At 39.3% G+C, this 22,247-nt stretch overlaps 1 protein-coding gene across 3 annotated transcripts in view; it reads right to left on the bottom strand.

Annotated features, from left to right (window-relative positions):
• Positions 1–20,775, bottom strand: part of LOC122784051 (centrosomal protein of 128 kDa-like) — a 39,151-nt gene extending 18,376 nt beyond the window's left edge. Inside the window, exons 1-17 of one of the 3 annotated variants that reach the window (XM_044049115.1) lie at positions 20,363–20,775; positions 20,026–20,185; positions 18,439–18,525; positions 17,660–17,792; positions 17,377–17,495; positions 17,147–17,238; positions 16,240–16,312; positions 15,739–15,861; positions 12,950–13,036; positions 11,502–11,576; positions 11,206–11,353; positions 9,590–9,729; positions 8,260–8,331; positions 7,805–7,990; positions 3,722–3,910; positions 2,807–3,226; positions 488–652 (exon numbers count right to left, since the gene is read on the bottom strand). In XM_044049115.1, coding sequence (XP_043905050.1) covers positions 488–652; positions 2,807–3,226; positions 3,722–3,910; positions 7,805–7,990; positions 8,260–8,331; positions 9,590–9,729; positions 11,206–11,353; positions 11,502–11,576; positions 12,950–13,036; positions 15,739–15,861; positions 16,240–16,312; positions 17,147–17,238; positions 17,377–17,495; positions 17,660–17,792; positions 18,439–18,525; positions 20,026–20,185; positions 20,363–20,382 — 2,289 coding nt within the window. In that variant the 5' untranslated portion in view covers positions 20,383–20,775. Of the gene's footprint in view, positions 1–487; positions 653–2,806; positions 3,227–3,721; positions 3,911–7,804; positions 7,991–8,259; positions 8,332–9,589; positions 9,730–11,205; positions 11,354–11,501; positions 11,577–12,949; positions 13,037–15,738; positions 15,862–16,239; positions 16,313–17,146; positions 17,239–17,376; positions 17,496–17,659; positions 17,793–18,438; positions 18,526–20,025 lie in introns of all 3 variants that reach the window. The other 2 variants (XM_044049117.1, XM_044049118.1) reach the window with 2 other exon arrangements.
• Positions 20,776–22,247: the final 1,472 nt, after the last annotated feature.

Genomic DNA, 22,247 nt, shown 5'->3' with positions numbered 1-22,247 from the left:
TTCAATACTTGTTAATGTAAATGTTAATTTTTCATTAACATTGGTTAAGCAATTAAGAGTAATTCTGCTGACATACAGACAGAGCCAAAAACAGAAACTCCTTGGCAAAAGTAAAAAATAAATAAAAAACCTTTTCTGATTTATGGGTTGTTTTTTTACCATTTAAAAACTGCTTCCTTTTAATGTCCTTGGACTTTTTTACGTCACGCTTTCACTGATGACAGAGAAACAAAAACCTTGCTCAGCTCATTGTGTAAATAATTAAAACCGATTACTAACACATAAATTGTTAGACTATGAACAAGGTGCTATATCAAATAAGAAACAAAACAGAATCTGGTTTAGTCATATATTGCTTATCAGTAAGTATCAGTGTTTTTTAAATATTAGTCTTGCCCACATTAGTTAACAATTAACTGAAGTGTTCTATAACTTTGATATTGGTCACTTTGTTTAAAAACACAGCAGGGAGAAAAAGAGGTCTTACTTTGTCATCCAGTTTCTGCTTGAGTAGATGGTACTTTCTCTGGAAAAGTGCGTGTGCCTCCTCTTTTGTGCTCAGCTGCGTTGCAAGCTTATCACACTCATCCTTCATCCTGTCCAGCTTGATGCGGAGGACACCACACAGCTCCTTGTTTGAAGCTGCATCTGCCTGGGAGAGAGCAGATGTGTTAAAGGGCATGATGCACAGGCAATAATCAGGACAGATGGTTTGCTCTCGCCACAAACGTGGACTTAAACCCTGTTGCAGATTTTGGATTTCCCAAATCATAAAATATGCTGGGGGAATTAAGAATCCCTTTACACAAATGCTACTCTGTAGATCATAAATATATCATTCCAAATGTGTCATGGGGTTTAAACATTTGTTTTCCCAGACATGACTGACATAACATTCTGTGCTGCACAAACACAGAGCAGTCAACAGTCATAATTGGTCAAAAAAATAGTTACATGCCATTGTCACTTCGCTAAAAACAAGACCTTAATTCCTGCACAGACAAAGGCAGTTCAGACATTAAAGCTTCCAGTCTAGAATTATGGAATTTTTACACACAGCTAAAAATTACAGTAAAGTGGAAGGAACAACAATGACTAGGAGTATAAGGAGTGACACAAACAAAGAAAAAAAAAGGAAACTCAGAAGTGCTTGAAGAGAGAAGTGAGACAAAAGATTGAAAATCCAAAATTAGAACTATTGGGAGCCAGTAAGAAAGGATTTAGATGAGGCAGACAACAAAAGAGAAGATAAAGTGGACCAGAAATCAAAAGAGAGGGCAAGAAAATGCTTCTTTTTTTTCCTGACGACTATATCAATATCATAACAATATGCTTCTGGCAATGCTGTATAAATACTGGGCGGGAGACATCTGCAACAACTGTAGGCTAGTACTTAAAAACATTCCCTTGTCCTTACTGCACTCGTAAATGACACCATTACAATGAGCTATCTCAGATATTAATGCCATCCAGTGCGGCTAATGGGCTAAACTCAAACCATATCGGAGACGTCCATGCCCCTTAAGAAACAATGTACCCATGTGGACTCATCGTGGTGGTAGGGTGATGCTGGAGTGAATCAAGAGGAGTTTGCTATCTCCACCATTGCCATGATGAGACTTCTGAGGCCTGATATTGGAGTTTTTAAATATTCACGCTTGGAGCTTTGGAAAAGGCTGGGAGGATCCACAGGGCACCACACGCCATTAAGAGCTTACCAATTCTCAATTCACTCGTACTCTCATGACAGCGCCACGACCAATGGGGAGAACTACTCTAAATGAGAATTTTGTCTGAGTCTCACTGAGACGGAAATATGCCAGATGTTTAGCAGCTAAAGCATGTTACCCTTTGCTGAACCTGAGGTGAGTGCCAGCAATACTCTAGGTCAAATCGACTGAGGCACCCTGTGATCCATGCCCTGGTATGAAGAAGGGAAATCTCTGGGTGGCTTATGACCTTGACTTCTTTGACAAAGTTAAGAGTGTACAGATGACAGATTTTATTTCAGTCTCATGACTGGACCCTAAATATGTAGCCGCAGCCAGTTAGCTCAGATTAAAGGCCACTGTGTAACATTGGCAGGAATTGAGTCTACTAAGAAGTCTATTTTTTTGCTTTAAATTAAAAACAGTTTGGTTTCTGAGGCATTAGAATAAGCCTTTTATGTGCACTTTAGGCAGGGGCCCGGATTGGGAAGCTGTCATCTTGCACTGTCACATTTTTACAGCAGCCCAAATGGACAAAGCAAAGTGTTTTTGTCTTTTGTAGGGCTTACAGTGCAAATGAAGAAAAATCCACAAAATTATGCATAAACCAATAAAGGAGGAGAAAACAGCAGAGAGTGTCAAATATTTTTGTTTCCTGACACACCTTGGAAAAGTAGGGATAAGTGGAGGAGTCCTTTGTTTCTTGTTGCCTGCAGTCTCACCATTAGATGTCAATAATTGTAAAACACTGGACCTTTAACATAAAGCCTAGAATCAGAGCTACACTGGCTTTGTTTAAATGCAACAATACACACCAGCACCTCTTAAGCTCACTAATTAACAAATAATAATTTACAAATGATGTCTTGCATAATTTACATAAAAAGGGAATATGTGCACACTATTTGGGACCAGATGTCAAAAAAACAGTAAAGACATTGGGAACAGTCTTTATAGTAAGCTAAGCTAACCAGGTGCTGGCTCTTGCTACATATTTAACAATAAGACTAGAGATTGGCGACATCTAACTGGACAAAGCAAACAGACATATTCCTTTCACTGCACATTTCTATTTATAGAGAAATAAAGGGATCTACCTGTGCCTCCTTCAGGTGTGCCTGCATTTCACAATCTTTCTTCACCCTGTTGTCTTCCATCAATGACTTCAGGTTGTCCAGTTCCTTCTGATGCACCTCTCTCTCAAGCTGCAACTGTTGCCCCAGTGCTGCCCATTCCTTCTGTGTCACTGTCAGCTTCATTTGGAAATCTGAAGCACCTTTCTGGAGCTCCTTCCTGGAACTCTCCTCCTCAGCTAGCCGCTGAGCTAGCTGTGCGTGGGCTGCAGTCATCTGCTTCAGGGCGGCCTGAAGCTCAGCCTGTGTGTCCTTCTCTCTTTGAGACCTACGGGTTTGGGTGTTGACTTGTTCCTCCAGCTTCTGGTTCTGTTCCCTTAGTCTGGCTTGGATGGTAGCCTGATGCCGAGTCTCTTCCTCTAGAGCAGCTTTAGCCTCCCTTACCTAGGATTACAAGTAGGATCTTATAATAGCTCTTTTAGGACTCGTTGCTCAAGACCTTTGTACATGTCCTTTTTTTTCAGAGCCTCAATCTGAAATAGACAAAATCCTCTACAAATGTTCAGCCATGTTAATGGTTAGACAACTTAGGAATATTGATGTGAATGTAACCAACAAACAAGGACAATAAATGCATATCTTGCCAGATATACATTTCAATGGCACTACTTCAGTGTTTGCTGACTCTTTCTAAATTGTTACTGTCATTAAATAACATCCAGATAGTGCTTTTTATGGTAGTAGTGTGATTGATGTCTTCCTTGAAAAGCTGATTAACTTGTCTCGAATCAATGAACTGGGGGTTTAAGAATATAAAAAGTAGAAATACATTGTTCAGTGTAAATCCATGGTCTATCATCCTATGAGCGAAATAATTTTTTTTGCTTCCCTGGTGATGTGAAAGGAAAAAAAACTATTTCTGGATACTCATTCCCACACCTCCCGAATTTCCTGCTCCAGTGACAACTGCCGCTGGCGGCTCTCGGACAGTTCCACGTCCTTGCGATGGAGTTCTTCCTCGCGCTGGGCCAGGCGACCTAGGATTTCAGAGAGCTCCCTGCGGGCTGCCTCAATCTGCTGGCTCAGCGCCTTCAGTTGGGCCTGTGAGCTCTCCTTTTCCCTGGTTGCCTGGGGGGAGCAAGAGAAAGCACAAGAGTGGGGGAGAGGAGGAGTGAGAGGAAATGAAAAATGACAAATGAAGAGGAGGAGGAAGATGGTGTACAAAGAGGAGCTCTAACAATAATGATGAGAGGGAGAGAAAGAGTGACAGAGAGACAGAGGGAGAGGAACATACGCAGTACCAGCTCTTGCACTGATAGGAAAATGCTAGCACTCAGCTCCCTGATAAGGGACAATGGTCAGGTCTGTTCAAAGCAGATTGCTTCTAATACTCTGGCTTTGACTGGAATTTGCAAAGACTTTGCTGTAGCTCAGAACCTAATCATTTAATTGAGCACTTGATTCTCTCCCCTAATTCATTAAGGGGGCAGAAATGATTCTGTAATGAATTCATGTCACGTTGAGAATACCAGGTGGGAATCTGTCCGTCTGTCTCTCTGTGAGGCGCGAGACTGCTGACTGTGACTTTGGAGGTGACTCACTCAGTTCAAATGGGATGGAAATCACTGGGAGGTGACTTTCCAGCTAACCATCATAGTCAGCCATTAATTATTCAACTAAAGCACAGCTGCTGTAACATAGCAGGTGAGGGTAGTCAAACTACTTGACTTCATGTTTGGACCGATACATTATTTAGGGGGTTTTAATCTGACTTTGATATAAATCCCACATCCTGTATGCTATTAAGACAAGTGTGAATTCAAATTAAAAGAGCAAGGCACGACTATGCATCCTCTTTGCTTTGTTTAGGTTGAAAAGCAACATCAATAAAAAAAACGTGATTATTACTAGTATGTTTTCAAGGGTGTTCAGTCGCTCTGAATAGCATTGTCACTATTTGAAATGGAGTCCAGTTCCCATCCCTTCATCATTAGAGGGCTGCATGTAGCCATACAATGTAGACCGCACAAGAAATACATTTATATAATGTGTTCAAACAGTATAGAGGATACTATGTTTGCTCATATCCAAATCCATTTCAGCTATAAAAGATAATCAAGGCCTTGAAGGAATTCAACATCTGTATTTCCTCAGTGATGTTTGAGCTTTGTAATGTTTTTATTTCTCTGAAATAACATCATGAGATCTAAGCTTGTATGGTATGGCAAGCATTTCACTACTATAAGAAAAAACTGCAGCACAGCTACACAGAGCTGCAAAAACATGTGAATTGTAGGAACCTGACTTCTACATCCACTGATGCACTCTGACATCAGTGTTTTTTCCCCAAACTACAGGGAGAGTTTGGCTGCCATGAATTTTATTTTTTCCTCACCCCCTGAGGTGGCACTGGACATTAATCTGCTACTGGGGTTGAGAAACGCATTCCAGTACAAACTTTATTGATTACTTCACTTTTTAGAACGTGCTGTCAAAGTCAAAGCAGTCAAGCGCGAGCTAGAGACCACTGCTAAGAAAATGCAGTGTAGAGAGTGTGAAGTTCAATTGTTGTTAAAAGTGCAGCCAGGTGACTCACTGCCTGATGTTGGCGAGTAGTTAAGTGGACTCACATTTGTGCTGCAGTTGCTCAACAGTGTCAACTTATACACAGTCAATAACTTGATACTGGATTCTGTTGATTCTGCAAAAACTCAAGAGAATTTCTAAAACTTTTCAACAGAAGGATCTGATGACTAAGAGGATTTGATTGGCAATTCTGTGATGGTTCAGTGTATAATAATAATCACAGTTATGCATGACTGGTGTCAGATGTTTATGTTTTTACATTGTGCATTTGATACACTGTTTGTTGTACATCAGAGATGGGCAGCCGCCAATGTGTCCTTGCCACACACAGTCTAATTGTATTGTTCCTGCTACAGTTTTTTTTTCCTGTATAGATCTCATCCAATCCTATTCAGCACCATGGACAGCACAGTATCATCAGTGCTAAGCAAGTAGTCTAAAAATACAATATACTGGGAAAGTAATTATCCGACACACCTGACCTCAGTAGAGCTGTAGCCACCTTTATTTAACTTCCTGACATATACCCCTGACTATTATTTTATTAGGATCCTAAACTTCCCACAATGCAATTCAATACCATTTCTGATATCTCTCTGCCTCCCCTTTTCAAACCCCATACCTTCAGTCTATAAAACAAATTTCCCGTTTAAAAAGGTGTCCGGTTCAAGCAAAAATAACAGGTGTGGGAATCACAGTAATCACAGACTATGATGCGATCACAATAGGTTGCTCATGAATTGATTCTGTGACACCAGATATGTTGTAAGACAATCGTCCACAAAACATCAGGCTATCTGTGTAAGCGAAGGAGAAAAGTTACCACCAAAAAGGCAAAGAGCAGGCGCTGCATATTGATATTATGTATTCACTGCATTGTGGCGTTCATTTCACGGAACTGGACAACCGAGATGATACGTGCTCTACCAAGTTCATAGAGTCACTAGACCACACACATGCCCATACTATGTGTGGTATCTTTCCATTGTAAAAAAACAAAAACTACCTATAAATGAACAAAAGGCAGAACAGATATGGGGTTAAAAGGTCTTGAGAAAGTACTGTGAAAATTATGTTTATGGAAACTAAAGGTTTAATAATATTAATAGTAATGCATAAATGCACAGTGATGCAATGGCTGAATGGATAGAATCATTAATTGTGCATCCATCTGCAGCAACCTTGTGTATTTTGGCTCTTTCACTGCAGCAAGCAAATTTAGGCAAAGGCAAAAACTATGCAATGAGGTGCTTAAAAAGTCTAACCAACCAGTTTTTTTTGTGAAACTGGGCACATTTCAGAACTTCTACTTAGTATCAATCAATGCATGAGCAAAGGTCTTAGTAAATAAGTGATAATGACAAAAACAGTGGACTATGCAGGCTCATTGCCTTGCTCATGTACTTTACTTTTATGAGAGAGAATTCTTGCAGATTGAGTTTTCTTTATTGTTTTTGTTTGTCCCATCACTCTTGTAAAATCTGAAGTGGTCCAACACTTTTGATTAAGCATTCTCCCTTGCCTGTCGCTAGGGACGCAATGATTATAGATTTCGAGGAGTTTTATGATTATAATGAATTGTTATTTTTCAACCCTACTTTAGAGTGAATTACATAATATTTTGGAAAGTGTCCAAAAAAAACAACAACTCTTGAATCGCTGCTACTACACTGACTGCAGATGACAGGTTTATGATTGATTCAATACTTTGCGTGCTCAGTGCTTCATTTAGCAATAGCAACTTGGGCCATTGTTTAACTAATGTAGCTGCTGATGTCAGGTGGCAAGTGTTAACTGTGTCATTCTGTGGCCATGTAATTTACTCTCCACTTGGAGAGTGAGACTGGTGAGAGTGTAACCAGTTTCTGGTTACACTTGGTGTAGCTGAGCCTTAACAGCTAAACAACCAACAGGTTGTTTTTTTTGCACAGTTAATTGTGAAATCAGTTAATAGTTCCCCACCTACATGTTTTAACATAAATACTAACATTTAATACCAATGTATCACAAAAGAAAGTAATACAAAAATATTCCAGTTCATGTCATCAGGGTTGTTTTAAAGTCTGAAAAAGCTACAGAAGAGTCTACCTTAATGTTTTAACAGGATAACTAGAACTCAGTATATAAAATAGTGGACTGAATTTCAGGTGTATCAATAGTTGAAATGTAGAGCTAACAATGGCAAATAATTTATGTTAGTAATGTACTTCACTCCTTTATATAATATGCAGCAAAATATCATATATCTTGCATCTTGCTATTGTATTCATATCTTTTTATCAAGTAGAATAGGTCACATCAGACTTCCAGTGAGTTGCTTAGATGGAATGTTTTTTTCCCACAGTAAAAACTGCGATCAGCAGTTAGCAGCAGTTATACAGAAGCTACTTCTGGCTATGGTGTCAAAACCACTATAATGAATGCATCTCAACTAACCTGCGAGGCCTTGTCAGTATGGAACTGAACCTGGGCCTTTGCCTCCTCCAGCTCCTTTTGCATTCTCTTGCACTTTGCCCTCCACTGGCGCACAGCCTCCTGGGCCCTGGTCTTCAATTCATCTTTGCTCCTTGTACTCTCCTGCAGTAAAGCCTCCATGTCCCTCCTCTCCGCCTGCCCCCGGCTCTGGAAGAAATGACTGAACTGTGAATAACACGTATATTCATTCTTTATAATGAGAATCAAACGTTTTAATGATGGGGTGGCTCTGTAATGTCTTACTCTGAAAGACCTCATTAATTGCAACTTTAGTTTTTCAGTTCTTTAAAATTGTAATTGTGAGAAGTTGAGGCCCAGACAAGCCACTGAGTGCAGCATAATTCAAATTATCACCAGCAAAAAGAACTACTTGTTTAAATTACCAATGCCTTGCTGAAACAGGGACAAAAAAATACCTGTATCTCCCTTAACTGTTCCAGCATTCGTAGCTGCTGTTGCTCCCGTCGCGCCAGGTCTGATGATAATTCCTGGTGCACAGAAAAGAGAAAGGTCAAGGACATGTGCGTGTACTTGTATTAGCACAATGGTTTTTGGGTGGGGGAAAAAATCACAAGGGAGAGAAAAGGGGACATGTGGGTTTAGAGGAATGGGTTACGGACAATGGCAGAAGAGATAGCAGACGATAAAAAAAGGCTTGATCGATTTTAAGAAAAGATAAACAGTAAGGTTGCGTTAGAGCGAGCAAAAAGAAGAGAGCAGACAAAGACTAAAAGGTCAAAAGAAGGTTGAGACTGTGTTTACATTCTGCTTACAATTGGATTATGTACTACGCTGAAGTGAAGTCTGAGAGGAGAGCTGCACTGGATTAGCTTCGTATCCACAAGAAAGTCACTTTGAAGTTTCGAGTTTGATTGAAGTCCAAAGTAAGGGCGAATAAGGTGACCATGGTACCATTGTGGTATGATACTGAATAAGACTGTCAGTTAGGAATAATTAGTTATAGCCTGATTAGTCATAGACCTATTAAGCTGTATATGAATTCAGTCACTGAGAAATTTAATCTTTCTACTCATTCTCCTCATTATACTACATTTTTGCTCATTTACCATGAAAATGAAACATTTCAGACAACTATTTTCAACCAGACATAATAACCATATGACAAGCCCTCTGGTGATACATGCTGACACCCACTTCATCTTTTAACACCTACATAACAATAAGGGGGAGTGTGGGAGTTTTAACACATTTTCAGTGAAACATTAGAGATTAGATGAGTGTGCCCAGGTTTCAAGTTTAGTGATTCCTCCTAACTTTACACTGATACCCAACCGTAGCCTTGAATAGTCCAGCTCGGCAAGGAGACGTGTTGTTGTTTTATTTTTAGGGATAACGGACTGCCAGTTGTCTTGTGATCTCTGATTCCAACTGTCACTTCATCTGACAATTTTCAAGTGGCATGGATTTGGTGGAGGATGCAGCCACGGATGAACGGCGCCCTACCAACTGAAACAACCCTGCTCAGTGTGGGACTGCCACTCTTGGGGCAAAGTCAAAAGCATGTTTGTGTTTCAGTTGAGATACCCTAAATATTTCCCATTTAATCAACATTGCAAAGACAGGCAAATGAATGAGTAGTAGAAAACATACACAACTAAATGAAGTGACAATGAGCATTTGCTAAAGCCACTAAACAAATAAAATGTATGAATATTAAATTCAAAATATAATATAACAAATAATCATATTACACCATTTCTCTCTGTCTTAGACATACATACACACCTCCACCTGAAAGCCAAGTTTGACCCGTTCCTTCTCCTTGCGCTCCAATGCTCTCTTCAGTTCCTCAACCTCACCGACAACAGAGGCCTTGCACAGCTGGATTCGCAGCTCCGCCACTTCTTTTTCTAGGTCCGAACGATCTAACACATGTAGGTGCACAAGCATACACACAAACACAGAAGTAGGTTGATGTCCACTGTAGGTGGACACATCAATAGCTTACATTTTATGTTGGTTTTGCCAAGCTTGCAGTTAACCCGCCGCATGTCAACACAGTCAACCATATTATGCAGCCGGAGGTTAGGCCCAAATCTGACCCTCTCTGCAGAACCTGATCGCTCAGTCACACTGGCTGGGCCAGTCTGAGAATGTGTGTAGCACAAATATATTGTTTTTTTGTTTCTCATCTGCGTTTGTATTGACTGACATTCACACTGTTCATGTCTGTAAACAATGCAAGCAGTAACCATGGTAACATTCTACTTGCGAGGAACAGGATTACACAAAGTCTGTGTAGCATCAGCATTTAATAACTGCATCAGAATTGGTTCACTACATCCACAAACATGTGACTCAAGCCACACTCTAACAGAGTGGACTTCCTTTTCCTTATCCTTAAACCTGCCACCTTCAGGCAAAAGAAAGCAGGAGTGTTTGCACTCCTGCAGCAGGACTGAAGACGGTGTGCAGTTTTAACCATGCACGGTTTCCAGGAGCATATTGAAATGGATTTATTTGTAAAATAAAAAGCACAAACATGTCAGTGCATCTGCTCCATGATAACAACAACCTGGAGGAAAAATTCAGCATCTTAAAAATAAATCAAGCCCAGGCAACATTTTTCGAGTAAAGATGAATATTTAAGCAGATCTGAATTTTGAATCATCTTCACCATATGCCCCTGAATTTTATGGCCCCTTCTTTAATATTTTGGAGGCTTACATGCATTGTTCATGGTCAGTCAGTTCACTTGAGGTTGACTAAGATCTTATATATGTGAACAGACTATAAATTGAGTGATTATTCAGTTCAATCTTTATTTGCAAAGCACTGATTCATAACATACATTAGATCAATGGAAATATATATGGGAAATATTTTTTGGGGTGTGTGATATATATCGTTTACGATAGTATCTTAATTGTTGTTTTAATGTTGTGCAAAATCACAATATCAGAGTATGTCGAAATCATTTTGCACAAAACACAATCTCTACCAGCCTCGGAATCGACGTCGTTAGATTTAATAGTTAAACGTGGATCATCCTCACTCACATGGAGGTGGCTTGATTTCGAAAACACTGATTGTTGACAGTTATTTTCAGGCTTTAAGGGCTTTTTAAGGCCAACTAATGTCCTAAAAGCAACATCTTACACTTTTCTCACTAGCACTTACATGTCCTTTCACTGTCGTTATCCTTGCTATCCCTTTATCTGATCTCCGGGCTCTCCCTTGCATTTACTCTTTTCCCCACCGTTACAGGTATTTTGATTAAAAATAACAAAGATAGCCAGCTTCTTCACAGGTTACACAGTTGTCAATTTTACCTACGTCTCAGTCCTTTCTGTCATGTTTATATTCCTTTCCTCAACTCTTGAGTCAGGTAAATTCAGTACCTTGCCCTCTTAGTCCACCTCTTCCCTCCAATCTTTCAGTATGGCTACCATGTGCGTGAGCAGTAGCCTTGGAAGTTTCAACCCGGGCCCTCTGAAGCTCAGTGTTATCGTTCCTCGTCCTCAGGAGTTCACCACGCATGTCCTCCACCTGAAGATCACACAGAGAATCACGTATGACTGTCTCTGACAACTAAAACAACAACACAGGCCAATTTCTGAAAATTCTCTTTGTAGTTCCTCACAGAGGTTTACTGAATGTCTTTATTTACAATCAGGTGCAGTACCCACAAACAAACCTGCTGAACTAGTGACTCTCTGCTGTCTTCTGACTGATCTAAAAGCCTGCGAGCTCTCTCCAGATCCTGCTCCATCTGAGGAGACAACAGAAAGGTCAGAAAACACAACAATAGACACGTACATAATTGATGTCTTAAAATACTTGAAATAGAATGAGGAACATGTACTGTATATTTTATTATGTGTAACACACTTATGAACATGGAGTTTAGGATATTGTATAATTTAAAGGATAAATATGAAGCAATCGGGATACAAAATACAGCAATCGGGAAGATATCAAGAAACGCAATGACCTCTGTGAATATTCAGCACAGCACTAATCTTATGAACAGAGAGTGATGTCACACTCCTTCGCTGTGTCTTGTTGTTAGGCTCTCTGTTTTGGGAGCCAGTTAGGCAGTTGCATTAGAGCACCACAGACAACGTCACACTCTGTATGTATAACGCTGTGATAACGAGTGCACAACTTTCACTCGGCCGTAACAAGAGACACAGCGAGAAACGAGTCGCTCGGAAGCGGCAGTAAGTAGGTCAGTGTCAGCTAAAGGCAACACTCCAGATTTACATCCACAAAAAGCTTGTTAAGTGACGACAAGGGTTAATAATGGTATGGCATTTCCATGATATACAAAAGGGCTCCAAAGTGACTGGATGCTGGCCCATCTCCTCCTGGACAAGTAACATGATGAATACAGTAAGTTTTCATTCATTACGGTTTTCCTTGGTAAAAAAAAAAAAAAGGCACAACAGCTAACTGGCATTAGCCGTCACAATAGCTTTTGATTTGGTCCGACATATCTGCTCAACTGCAACAAATAATGACTCTCAAGTATTGCAAATTGGACTGCTGTTCAAAGCCAAATTACCGGTATGAAAGAATTAAATTAATTCAACATAATTTCCAGCTGATACATTAAGAACCTCTATGTCAAACTTTTAAAGTGTAGTTATTATGTATCACAAACAGTGTTTTAGTCCAATAAACAAACATTCTTATAAAGCTCTTTTAAACAACTACACTTGTTTAAAAGAGCTTGGTGCATCTTTCATCTGAAAACCGGCTCTGTCAAGCAATACTATCAGACCTGGCTGACGGAGTGTTTGTGTGTATACAGTGGCAGAGCAAATAATGAGGGTGGTGGCAAGTATTTATCCCATCAAATTGCTGAACCACCAGTTTTTTTGAGCAGCAGAATTCACTTCTGAAACTTTCTGTGGAGGCTCTTAACGAGCACAATGTTGCTGTTCCCTCAGTCTGTCTAAACATAAAACAAATCACTTCCTGTGCGCAGCGTGGCAATGTTGCCAGGTGGCAGAAGATCTAAACATAACAGCCCTGACAAACACAGTGAGACTCATGTGGAGCTGATAAGACTTACTCAGAATTGCGTGAACTCATCGCACAATGGTTTGAACGCACAGTTTTAAGAACAAATCAATTTACCTTGGACTTCTCTTTCTCTGCTTTCAATAACCTGGCTGTAATGGCCTCCTCTCTCTCATGGGCTTGGACTTGGCGCCTCACTAAAGTCTACAAAACACAAGCAAAAAAAAACAAAACACAGGATACAGCATTTGTTATTATGAGCTCACACATGTACGAACACTGTAGGGATGCAACATCAGAGTACCCACAGTGCACCCTGTCTCTACTTCCTGGAACCTGAAACTGGCATCACTGTTTGATTTGTACATGAGCTTAGATCCCACTCAATCCAAATCATTCTGAGCAGGCTGTGGTGATGAATTGCCGGCTGCTAGCAATAACAGCTACCCAAGTGACTCATCATCTATTTGATTCACATCACAGCGGGTCCATCGGTGGGGAATAAATGTGCCCTCTGCTCTCCCTCCTCTCCTGCTCTTTAGTAGTAAAAGAGATTATTTTCCTCTTCATTTCCTCATGCTTGTTTATTTACCCTTAATTTTTGGACAAATGCATTATTTCCCATCGCCCCAGGCCCTGCTGGTGTCCCATTAGGGCACTACAGAGGAGTGGGATGCAAATGAATTGGTAGCCACCATCATTACACAGTGTGTTGAAAAGTCTATCTGGAGAGGGTTATCAATCTGGGTACAGCTCCACAGTGCCCCTCTGTGGTCTAAAGTTAAATTGCAGCAGACATGATTGATTAAAAGAGACTGATGCCAAGATACTGATTAGCTTATAAAACACTGTCCTCCACACAAGTAACCCAGATATAAATATTCAGTTATTTAAAATGAACAAACATTATGCTGATGATACATAATGTGAATCACTCTTGTAACTAAATTGAAAAAAGAAATGTATGCAAGCAATAATACAAGCCAATGTGTTCCAAACAGACAGATGTGCATCTCTCAATGAGCCTACACCACGAGAGTGCAACCAGTGAGAGCGCTCTCATTTGTTAATGCTTTTAGGCAGATATGTGCCTAAAATGAAGAGAAAAAAAAGAAAAAGACAAGGAAAATCACACAGTGAATGCCCAGCAACCATTTGTACTGCATCACAGCAATTCCCTAAGAGTACTTTATAGCCTCACGATGAAGGAGAGCAAGAGGACCGGGTGACACAACAGGGAATGAAGAAAGATGGCAATGCATTAGAGAGAAAACCCTTCAGTGAGACAATGACTCGCTACGGTATAGAGAAATCTTCTTTTGTTCCATATTCTGACTGTATTCAAGCAGATGTAATGGATAGCACCACAGTAATAAATCCCTGTACCAAACTGTGTGGAGGATTACTAATCACACTGATCAAGTTAGTGAATTTGGCTGGTATCTGTTCTAAATAATAACCTTTCACGTCAAAAATATTTCAGCCATCATTTCAATTTATTGGTACCAGAGGTGGCAACCAGAACAGTAACAATAAACTATTATAAACTATATAAAGTAGTAGTGTAAGTAAGTGTAGTAAATGTCCTACTGACTTAATGTCCCTTGACTGTATCTCTTCAATTACTCCTCATGCTGAAAAACAAGATGAAGGGTCCTTGATTACACCTGTTGCAAAGTGCCAAAAATCAGAGTACACGCAGCGTCTTTCTGACTGACACAGTTAGCTGATGTTTCCTGTCCAGCAACCAGGTAGTGTAGATAGTAAATGCAATTGTTTTTCATGTTGTAAACTACCTTTGAGAACCTTTTAACCGTTATTTAAATAAAATGATTGCTGTTGTTGTTGAGCAAAAAGCAGTTTGCTGTAACTGTTAAGAATATTAATAAAATTAACCTTTTGTGTAAAATTTTGATATCGTGGTAACCAGACACTAAGTCTGAGCATCATAAAACATTTCATCCTTTGGGGACCAGGAATGCTGCATGGTCATGCATCAAAGTTATATTCAACACATTTTACTGAATGTTTTTAATAATACAGAGCATGACTATTACTTATAAAAACAATGATTTCATGACACTGAAAACTCAGTCTCACGTCTGTGGAATGACCTTCATCAGACAAAATGCACTCCAACTTTGAAAACAAAGACCAAATGAATACTTAATGCTTCATGATTGATATTTTCATTTTCAAATCAACTTTCAAAAAAGCTGCTCGACAAGTACAGCAGTTCGTGAAATCATACCAGAAAGTATGAGTTTGTTTGGCCAATTATTCTTTGTCTTTGTAGCATCACTTAGGATAATACATCTAATGAAACATTTGCTTCGAAGTTGAAATATTGGCTTTTCTTAATCCTGCACTTAATGACTAACAGAAGGCCATTTATAATCATCAGTAGTTTTTTTTCTTTTGGTGCTTTTTTCCATACATCATACTACGTCTTTTTGTTATTTACTGTGTTTTTTTACTTCCATGTTCTGCTGTGGTACTGATTTTACTTTGCTGCTGGAAACTTGAATTCCCTAATGAACTAACCGACACTGATTATCTATTATATTATTGGAAACAGTACCGGCATATTTATAAAAAAATAAAAATCAATCCTGCTCTGTTGGTCAGTGTCACTGAAGTGTATTCATGTATACATGTCCTAGTTACTTGCTTACTGAACCACTATTTTGCATTAATTTGTGAAATAATTCTGGCCATCCCTTGTGTATTTGATATCCTAAATAAATACATTTGTTTCTATCTTCCCTGTCCACTGAATTTATGTGGTTTCATATTTTCTTCAATATATTTGGTTTTATTTATGTATGTGAGTGAACTTGAGCGTGTCAACAGGGAGGTGTGGGATGGAGGGATCTCTGTAGACGCATGGTGGCATAGAGTGTTACCTCCTGCAGCTCGTCAGACAAGGCCACCCGCGGCTCGGGCCTTCTTTCTCGCTCCATGCTCCTCTCTTCGCTGTGCATCTCTCTCTCGAGCTCCTGCAGACGCCGCTCCACGCGAGACGACACCTGCAGACAGTCAGACGGTCAGACAAAGGGACATGTATACACACATATATATATATATATATATATATATATATATATAATATATATATATATATATATATATATATATATATATATATATATATATATATATATATATATATATATATATATATATATATATATACATATATACATACATATATACACACAAGTTAAAGTTTTGTGAAAAAGGAAGAAGTTGGTCTGAAGCAGTCTTTTATTTTGAAAAGCTGCATGCACCATGCTTTGTACTTCCATCCATCAAATCACTGTGAAGACAGCTCTTTAAAGTCACACTGTGTTCACCTTTTGTGACACACTGCCAAAAATACATTTGTAATGAAATACACAACTCACTGTGTCTTGTCTTTGGGAAGTAGCCACATGCCCTGTGAGCCTCTCCATCGCTCGCCTGGTGTCAATATCAGACCTATGAGAAATAAACCATTCAGCAGCCTGGAGATATTCACACAGCAGTTCTCAGCGGTTTTGAAAAACCCTATTCCAAGACATCAGAATGCACACGCAACTAAAAATAATCATGCAGCTTCAAACGTTATATGTAATATGGCCTTGTCAGCAGCCCAAGGACAGAGAGCCTTTTTTAATATCTTCAAAATGTCAAATATTAAGGCATGTTCCAGAGAAAGTATTTTTTGCTGTTGGATCTCTTTAAGTTTCCTGCGAAACCTTTATCATTTCCTCATAAATAACATATCAACAAATCTGAAATCCATGCATTTCTTTTCAAAGCTCAAGCAAAACCTATTTATAAACAGTGGATATGGAAAGTACAATATGAGATCAATAACCTGCACTGCTCCAAACCTGAGGCAGGACTTTGAGTTGGTGTACAAAATAATGCAGAATACTGTTTTAACTGTGGGGATACGCTGCAAATCCATGTGCACTTTGTAACTTATTCTAAATCAGTATGTACTAAATTAGTAAGCCTTATCCTTACCCAAACTGTTGGTAATTGGCAATTTAAAACAGGCAGACAGAAATGTAATTTAGCATTTAATTCTAATAAAATATAATGGAAAAATAGTCTTACAAACACTAATTTATCCACAAAATAAATACAAAAAGAGATACATTTTCATTATGGCGGCATCTAAACGAAATAATTCATTTCTGCCATTTTATTCTGTTGCCAAAAGACTGTTTTCTGATAAACAACTGCAAAAAAGTAGCTTTTATTCAGTCCTTAAAACCCCCTTGTGAGGGAAAAAAAACAAAACAAAACGGTGATCTCAGATACCTATTCCTCTTGAAGACTTCTCTGTCCAGGTCTTCAGACAGTCTCTGCTGGTCACAACGAAGATCCCTCAATGACTGATGCAAAGAGTGAATCTGTTTAAGACCACAGGTACACAGTAAATACAAAATATAGGACAAATGCAAGACTTATCAAAGCTCTTTACATTATGTCAACTTTCTAAAATTAGGAGAAAGTTACATGTGGTTACATTGGTGTGTTGCATCACTTACATCTTCTTCTGCCATGCTGACATCGTTGAAGCGAACACCAACAGACTGTGACCTCCGCCTCCTTGTGGCAGTGCCAGTGTAGTCCTTCAGTGGAGATGTGGGGTAGAAACGGTGGCCTTCTTCAATTACAGACAAACAAAAGTTACAATAAATCAAAGCAGGTACCAGAGCTTCTGAATGCTGGTGGCCACTTTGATAAATGTCTGTTCAACCAAACACAACACAGCAAACTTCACTAAAAAGGTGCAATACAGTTAGCAAAAGCCTTTTTGTGTCACTATACCTGACCCAGAGCCGCCCTCCAGCTCACTGGTATGTAGTGTGGAGGCTGATGCAGAAGCACTCTGAGCACCATTGGATCTGCTCAGCCTTTGGGTTTGCAGCTGATTGATCGACTCCTCCAAGTTTTCTCTGAGCTAGTGCAGGAAAAAAAAATGATGAATTAACCAAGAAAACAGAAAATAAAATACAGCTCCTGAATAAAATAACACCCCTGCAGATGAGGACTAGAGGGTAAAAAATAAACAAAAACTGCATGTTGAATAAACAATATGATAATTAACTGTAAGTTCACTTGTTAAATAGTATTTTGAGCAGGGTTTTTTCAGATGTACTCATCATATTTTATGAGATGTACTGCTCTAAGCAAAATTCTGACAAGTGCCTTCATGGAAAACACACACTGTATTTGCACTCAATTTTTCATGGCTGAAGTTTGTGCATAACTACAGGAAGTGAGATGGCAAGAAACAAGAGTCAGAGTGCAAGAGAGGGTGAGATATCAAAGTACACAAAAGCCAGAACAATTGTATTTTGAATAAGAAAAAGGCATATTGCTCTACATTAAATTAAATAATATTAAACATAACATGAACTTACTTTAAGCAAAACAAAATCTGTGTTTCACTAACGAAACATCTACAGTACGTATCAGCGTCAAGATTTTTAAATGCACTGACAACAAGCATTTGAAGAAAATCTGGTGTCTAAACATGGCTGCATATGTAGAAACAAAAGCAGCATCAAACCATATGTAAATACATAATAGAGCAGGTATCTCACCAGTGCCATGGCCTCAGCCTGATCATCAGTGTGGTCCCTGTACTGCCCCAGCATCCGGTCTACTTTAGTCAAGTTTCTACTGGTGTCCTGACAGAGAAAACAGATATAAAAGGAAAATCTCAAAAGATATATACACATGGCATATACTGCTTGGAATGCAATGAATGGTTATTGTTCCTTGTGCTAGTTTTGTTTGGCCAAGAACATTCCATAAAAGGTAGATAACTGTTTTTAGCACACTTCGCTTAAATTCCTGTCATACTGCAAAACCATCATACCACAACTACTTTAAGGGGCAGAGAAATTAATAAAGAATTGGTTAGAAAATTGCAATGAGAGACATAGTAGCTGGATTTAAATTATGTTTATATTTGTTTAATGGTGTAAGAGAGGATTTATTCATAGAAATTGAATATGCTACCCATAAGTATGTTTATGCTAGTGTAAAATCACTTAATAAATACAAAAATGGCAAGGCAATAATGGCATCCTTTATGGTATGTGAAGGCCACTGTAGTTACCAGATGTGCTTGGAAATGGAAGTGGTGGGTGGAGGATTCCTCTGACAATCGAGTCTCACTATTAGACGTCATTAAAACTGAATCTTTAAAACTGTGCTTGTTTTCAGAAATTTATTTACATCAGTAATCCAGGTAGGAGGGATGTTTTGTATAGAAACCCAGAAATTGTTCATTTATTTTTATTACAAGTTTTTAGGTCTCAGGATAAACATAGTGCAATGGAGCAATTGAACATTTTACTAAATTATATTAATTAAATGTTTTGGGTGTGGTATTAAAATTTTACATTTGTTCAATAAAATGTTTATGTTGTTTATCATTGTCTGCATAAACTTCTCACTATGTGGGTCTGTGTTAGCCGTGAACCCAAAGCAATACAACATTAACAATATATACTTAAAGCCTCTATGACTCCCAGATGCCCTCTGAGTAATTACCAAAACATTGTGGTGGTTTTCCTAGTATTCCTAGAGAAATATAAGTAGGTTATGTGTTGCATATCTGTTTATTGTGGCTTTATTGTCCAGACTGCAGATGAAACTTGGAGCTGTGTGCTGATGGAAACAGCAGCACTTGTGATTGAACATGCAGGCACATAGTCCAGCATCTGTTCAGGGGGTACTTGATTGCTGTTGACTGAGCATGAACTTTTTCCATTTTATTTTTAACAGTAGAATCCTTTCCTGAAACTTTTCATTTTATCCACAGTGCTGCTGTATGAAGCTGTCTCACTTTACTTACAGTGTGTGCTTCCTCTGTGAGAGGGAGAGAGACTCAATTGATACTCTTGGAAGTTGAGCTCCTTTGATAATGATTTGAATTAAACAGTTATGTAAGTAATGAAGTACAATGTACATTATTTGTTTATGTATGGCAGGTCATATAGCAATTTAAATATTCAACAATATTTTCTCAATATCGTGGATCACTGGTTATAGGGAAGCTGTACTAATATCAAGTTGTGTTGTGGCACAGCAGGAATATGTGATCAGTGTGGAATACACTACATTGATTGCTTTTAAGAGTATTTTTAAGAAGATTAACTTTGAGTCTGATGAATGAGTACCTCCAAAGTGTTCGCCAGGGTGTTGATCTTCTCGGAGATGTCTGCGGCTTGATCACCACCTCCGCTCCCACTGGCTCTGCCCCTGTCCCGGGCAGGTCTGCGGTGGGCTTCACGCCCCCGATGCCTGTGTCCACGGGTCCTATCGTATGAATCCGAACCGCTAGATGTGTCCATAGTTTGAGTCAGGTTCGCAGGAGTAGTGACAAAAAATGACCGATTGGGTTAAAAATGACGGTTAGTGTTGTGTCCTCGCTTCGTCGACGCAGGACGTTAACTGTTTACTAATCAGATTAACAAAAAGGGTGGGACAGTCCTGATCTTTTTTGACAATACATACTTATCATAGCAAACTGACATATGAGCTCCCTCATCGTCGAGTTAATAAGCCAAAAACAAACGTTCTGATTAGGAAAGCACTGTCCTGGGATGCACTGACTCCCTCACAATCAATCACAGCCGTGGACATTGTTGAGAGTGATGCTCCTCCTGGCTAGCAACAAGTGGCAACTACTGTGAACGATAGCAAGCTAACACAAGGCTAGCCAACTCATTTAGCTCTAAAATAGCACCGTAAAGCTACAAAACACCACGTGTTAAAACAGAGGAAATACTTGCATGCGTTATAAATACTTAAAAAAAGAAGACATTGCGAGTGTTAGCTAACAGAAAAGTAAGCATCAGCTTCTCCGTACTATGGCAACTTGAACTAGCCGCGTCTGAACAGGAATCACAACAGACCCCCGGCGACCGCAAAGGACGCTGGGAAGTGTAGTATGTTCACAATGGAGCGGTGAAGGAATTGTGAACATGTGAACTACATTGTCCAAAGTTATGCGATTGCGCCAGTGCTGCCGCCCTTCAGTTCGAAACGCAACACTGTGTGGGGTGGGAGCTGCACTGACTACAACAGAAAAACACAGCTGGGAAGATCATTGGCGCCCCACTCCCCTCCCTGCAAGACACTTGCCTCACCCGAAAAGCAACCATGATTGTGCGCGACGTCAGCCACCCTGCACACAATCTCTTCTGCTTCCTGTCCTCTGGGAGAAGATACATAATCATCCGTGCCAGCTCCACCAGACTTGCTGAACGCTTTCCCCTCTCACTCACCTCCCATCCACCCCTATCTGCCCCCCCACCCCCAAAAAAAACAACAACTCTGGTCTCTGAAGTTGCTGCTACTGTTTACAAGAGTTATCACATCTCTTGCACAGTTACTTTTTGCACAGCTTTTTGCACTGCACAATAGATGTAGGACTTTGCTGCCTGTGATTTATCTTGTTTTGTTTTGTCCTGTGTTCCTTTGTCCTGGGCTCTTGTTAAGAGCTAGAGAATTGTTCTTATTTAATATGCACTTTACAGCAATGTTAGGTGATGTTTTATCTGTTGTGGGATAGATAGCCAGAAACATACTTTCAATTCCTCTGTATGTCTAGTATATGTGGAGAAATTGACAATACATCTGACTTTGAACAGTTGTTTTCCTCCTTTGTACAAAGAAAACGAAATAAAGTAAAAGAAAAGAAAATAATTACATTTTACAATCACATGCAATAATTGTGTGTCACTGCACTTCTCCTTTTCTGCTCACTTCCACAGTGAGATGAGCATCATTAAGCTATTATTTTTTTAATGTAAAAGATAGGTTAAATATTTTGTTACTTCTTTACATTTGTACACTTGTTCATTCCACTTTTAACATTGTTATTGTATACTTTCAATTATTAATTTGTATTCTTTGTAATACGTTGCTTGTGCTTCCATCCATGCTGTTATAACAAGTGAATTCCCCCAGTGTGGAATCAATAAAGTCAAATCTAGTACAATTACATACAGTAAAAAATTGTACAAAGAGTAATAAAAGAAAATAAACAGAAATGAAAACATATTGGAGTAGTAAGCTGTCAACTATTTTTAACTTGATACACAACGAAAACATTATTCAATGTGTGGAAGGGGGAAAAAGAAAAAAAGAAAAGCACAACACCATTCTCAAGTCTGACACAAGAGTGCCTCAGAAGTCCACCCACCACTCAAGCTGAAGACCACCTCCAAACTGAGCACACAGCGACGGCAGCAGATGTCCGTCCTACAGCATCTGCACCTTCAACACCTCATCCAAACCTCCGGCCCTGGAGACAAACCTGGACATCAGAGACATCAGTCTGTTTCTAGTCCCCCTCTTTATTCAGCCTACTTTAAAAACAAACACCATAGACAAC

The sequence above is a fragment of the Solea senegalensis genome, linkage group LG17 (assembly GCF_019176455.1).
Source record: "Solea senegalensis isolate Sse05_10M linkage group LG17, IFAPA_SoseM_1, whole genome shotgun sequence".
Taxonomy (NCBI): Eukaryota; Metazoa; Chordata; class Actinopteri; order Pleuronectiformes; family Soleidae; genus Solea; species Solea senegalensis.
The sequence above is the reverse complement of the archived record's forward strand: the minus strand, read 5'-3'. Positions and strand labels throughout refer to the sequence as shown.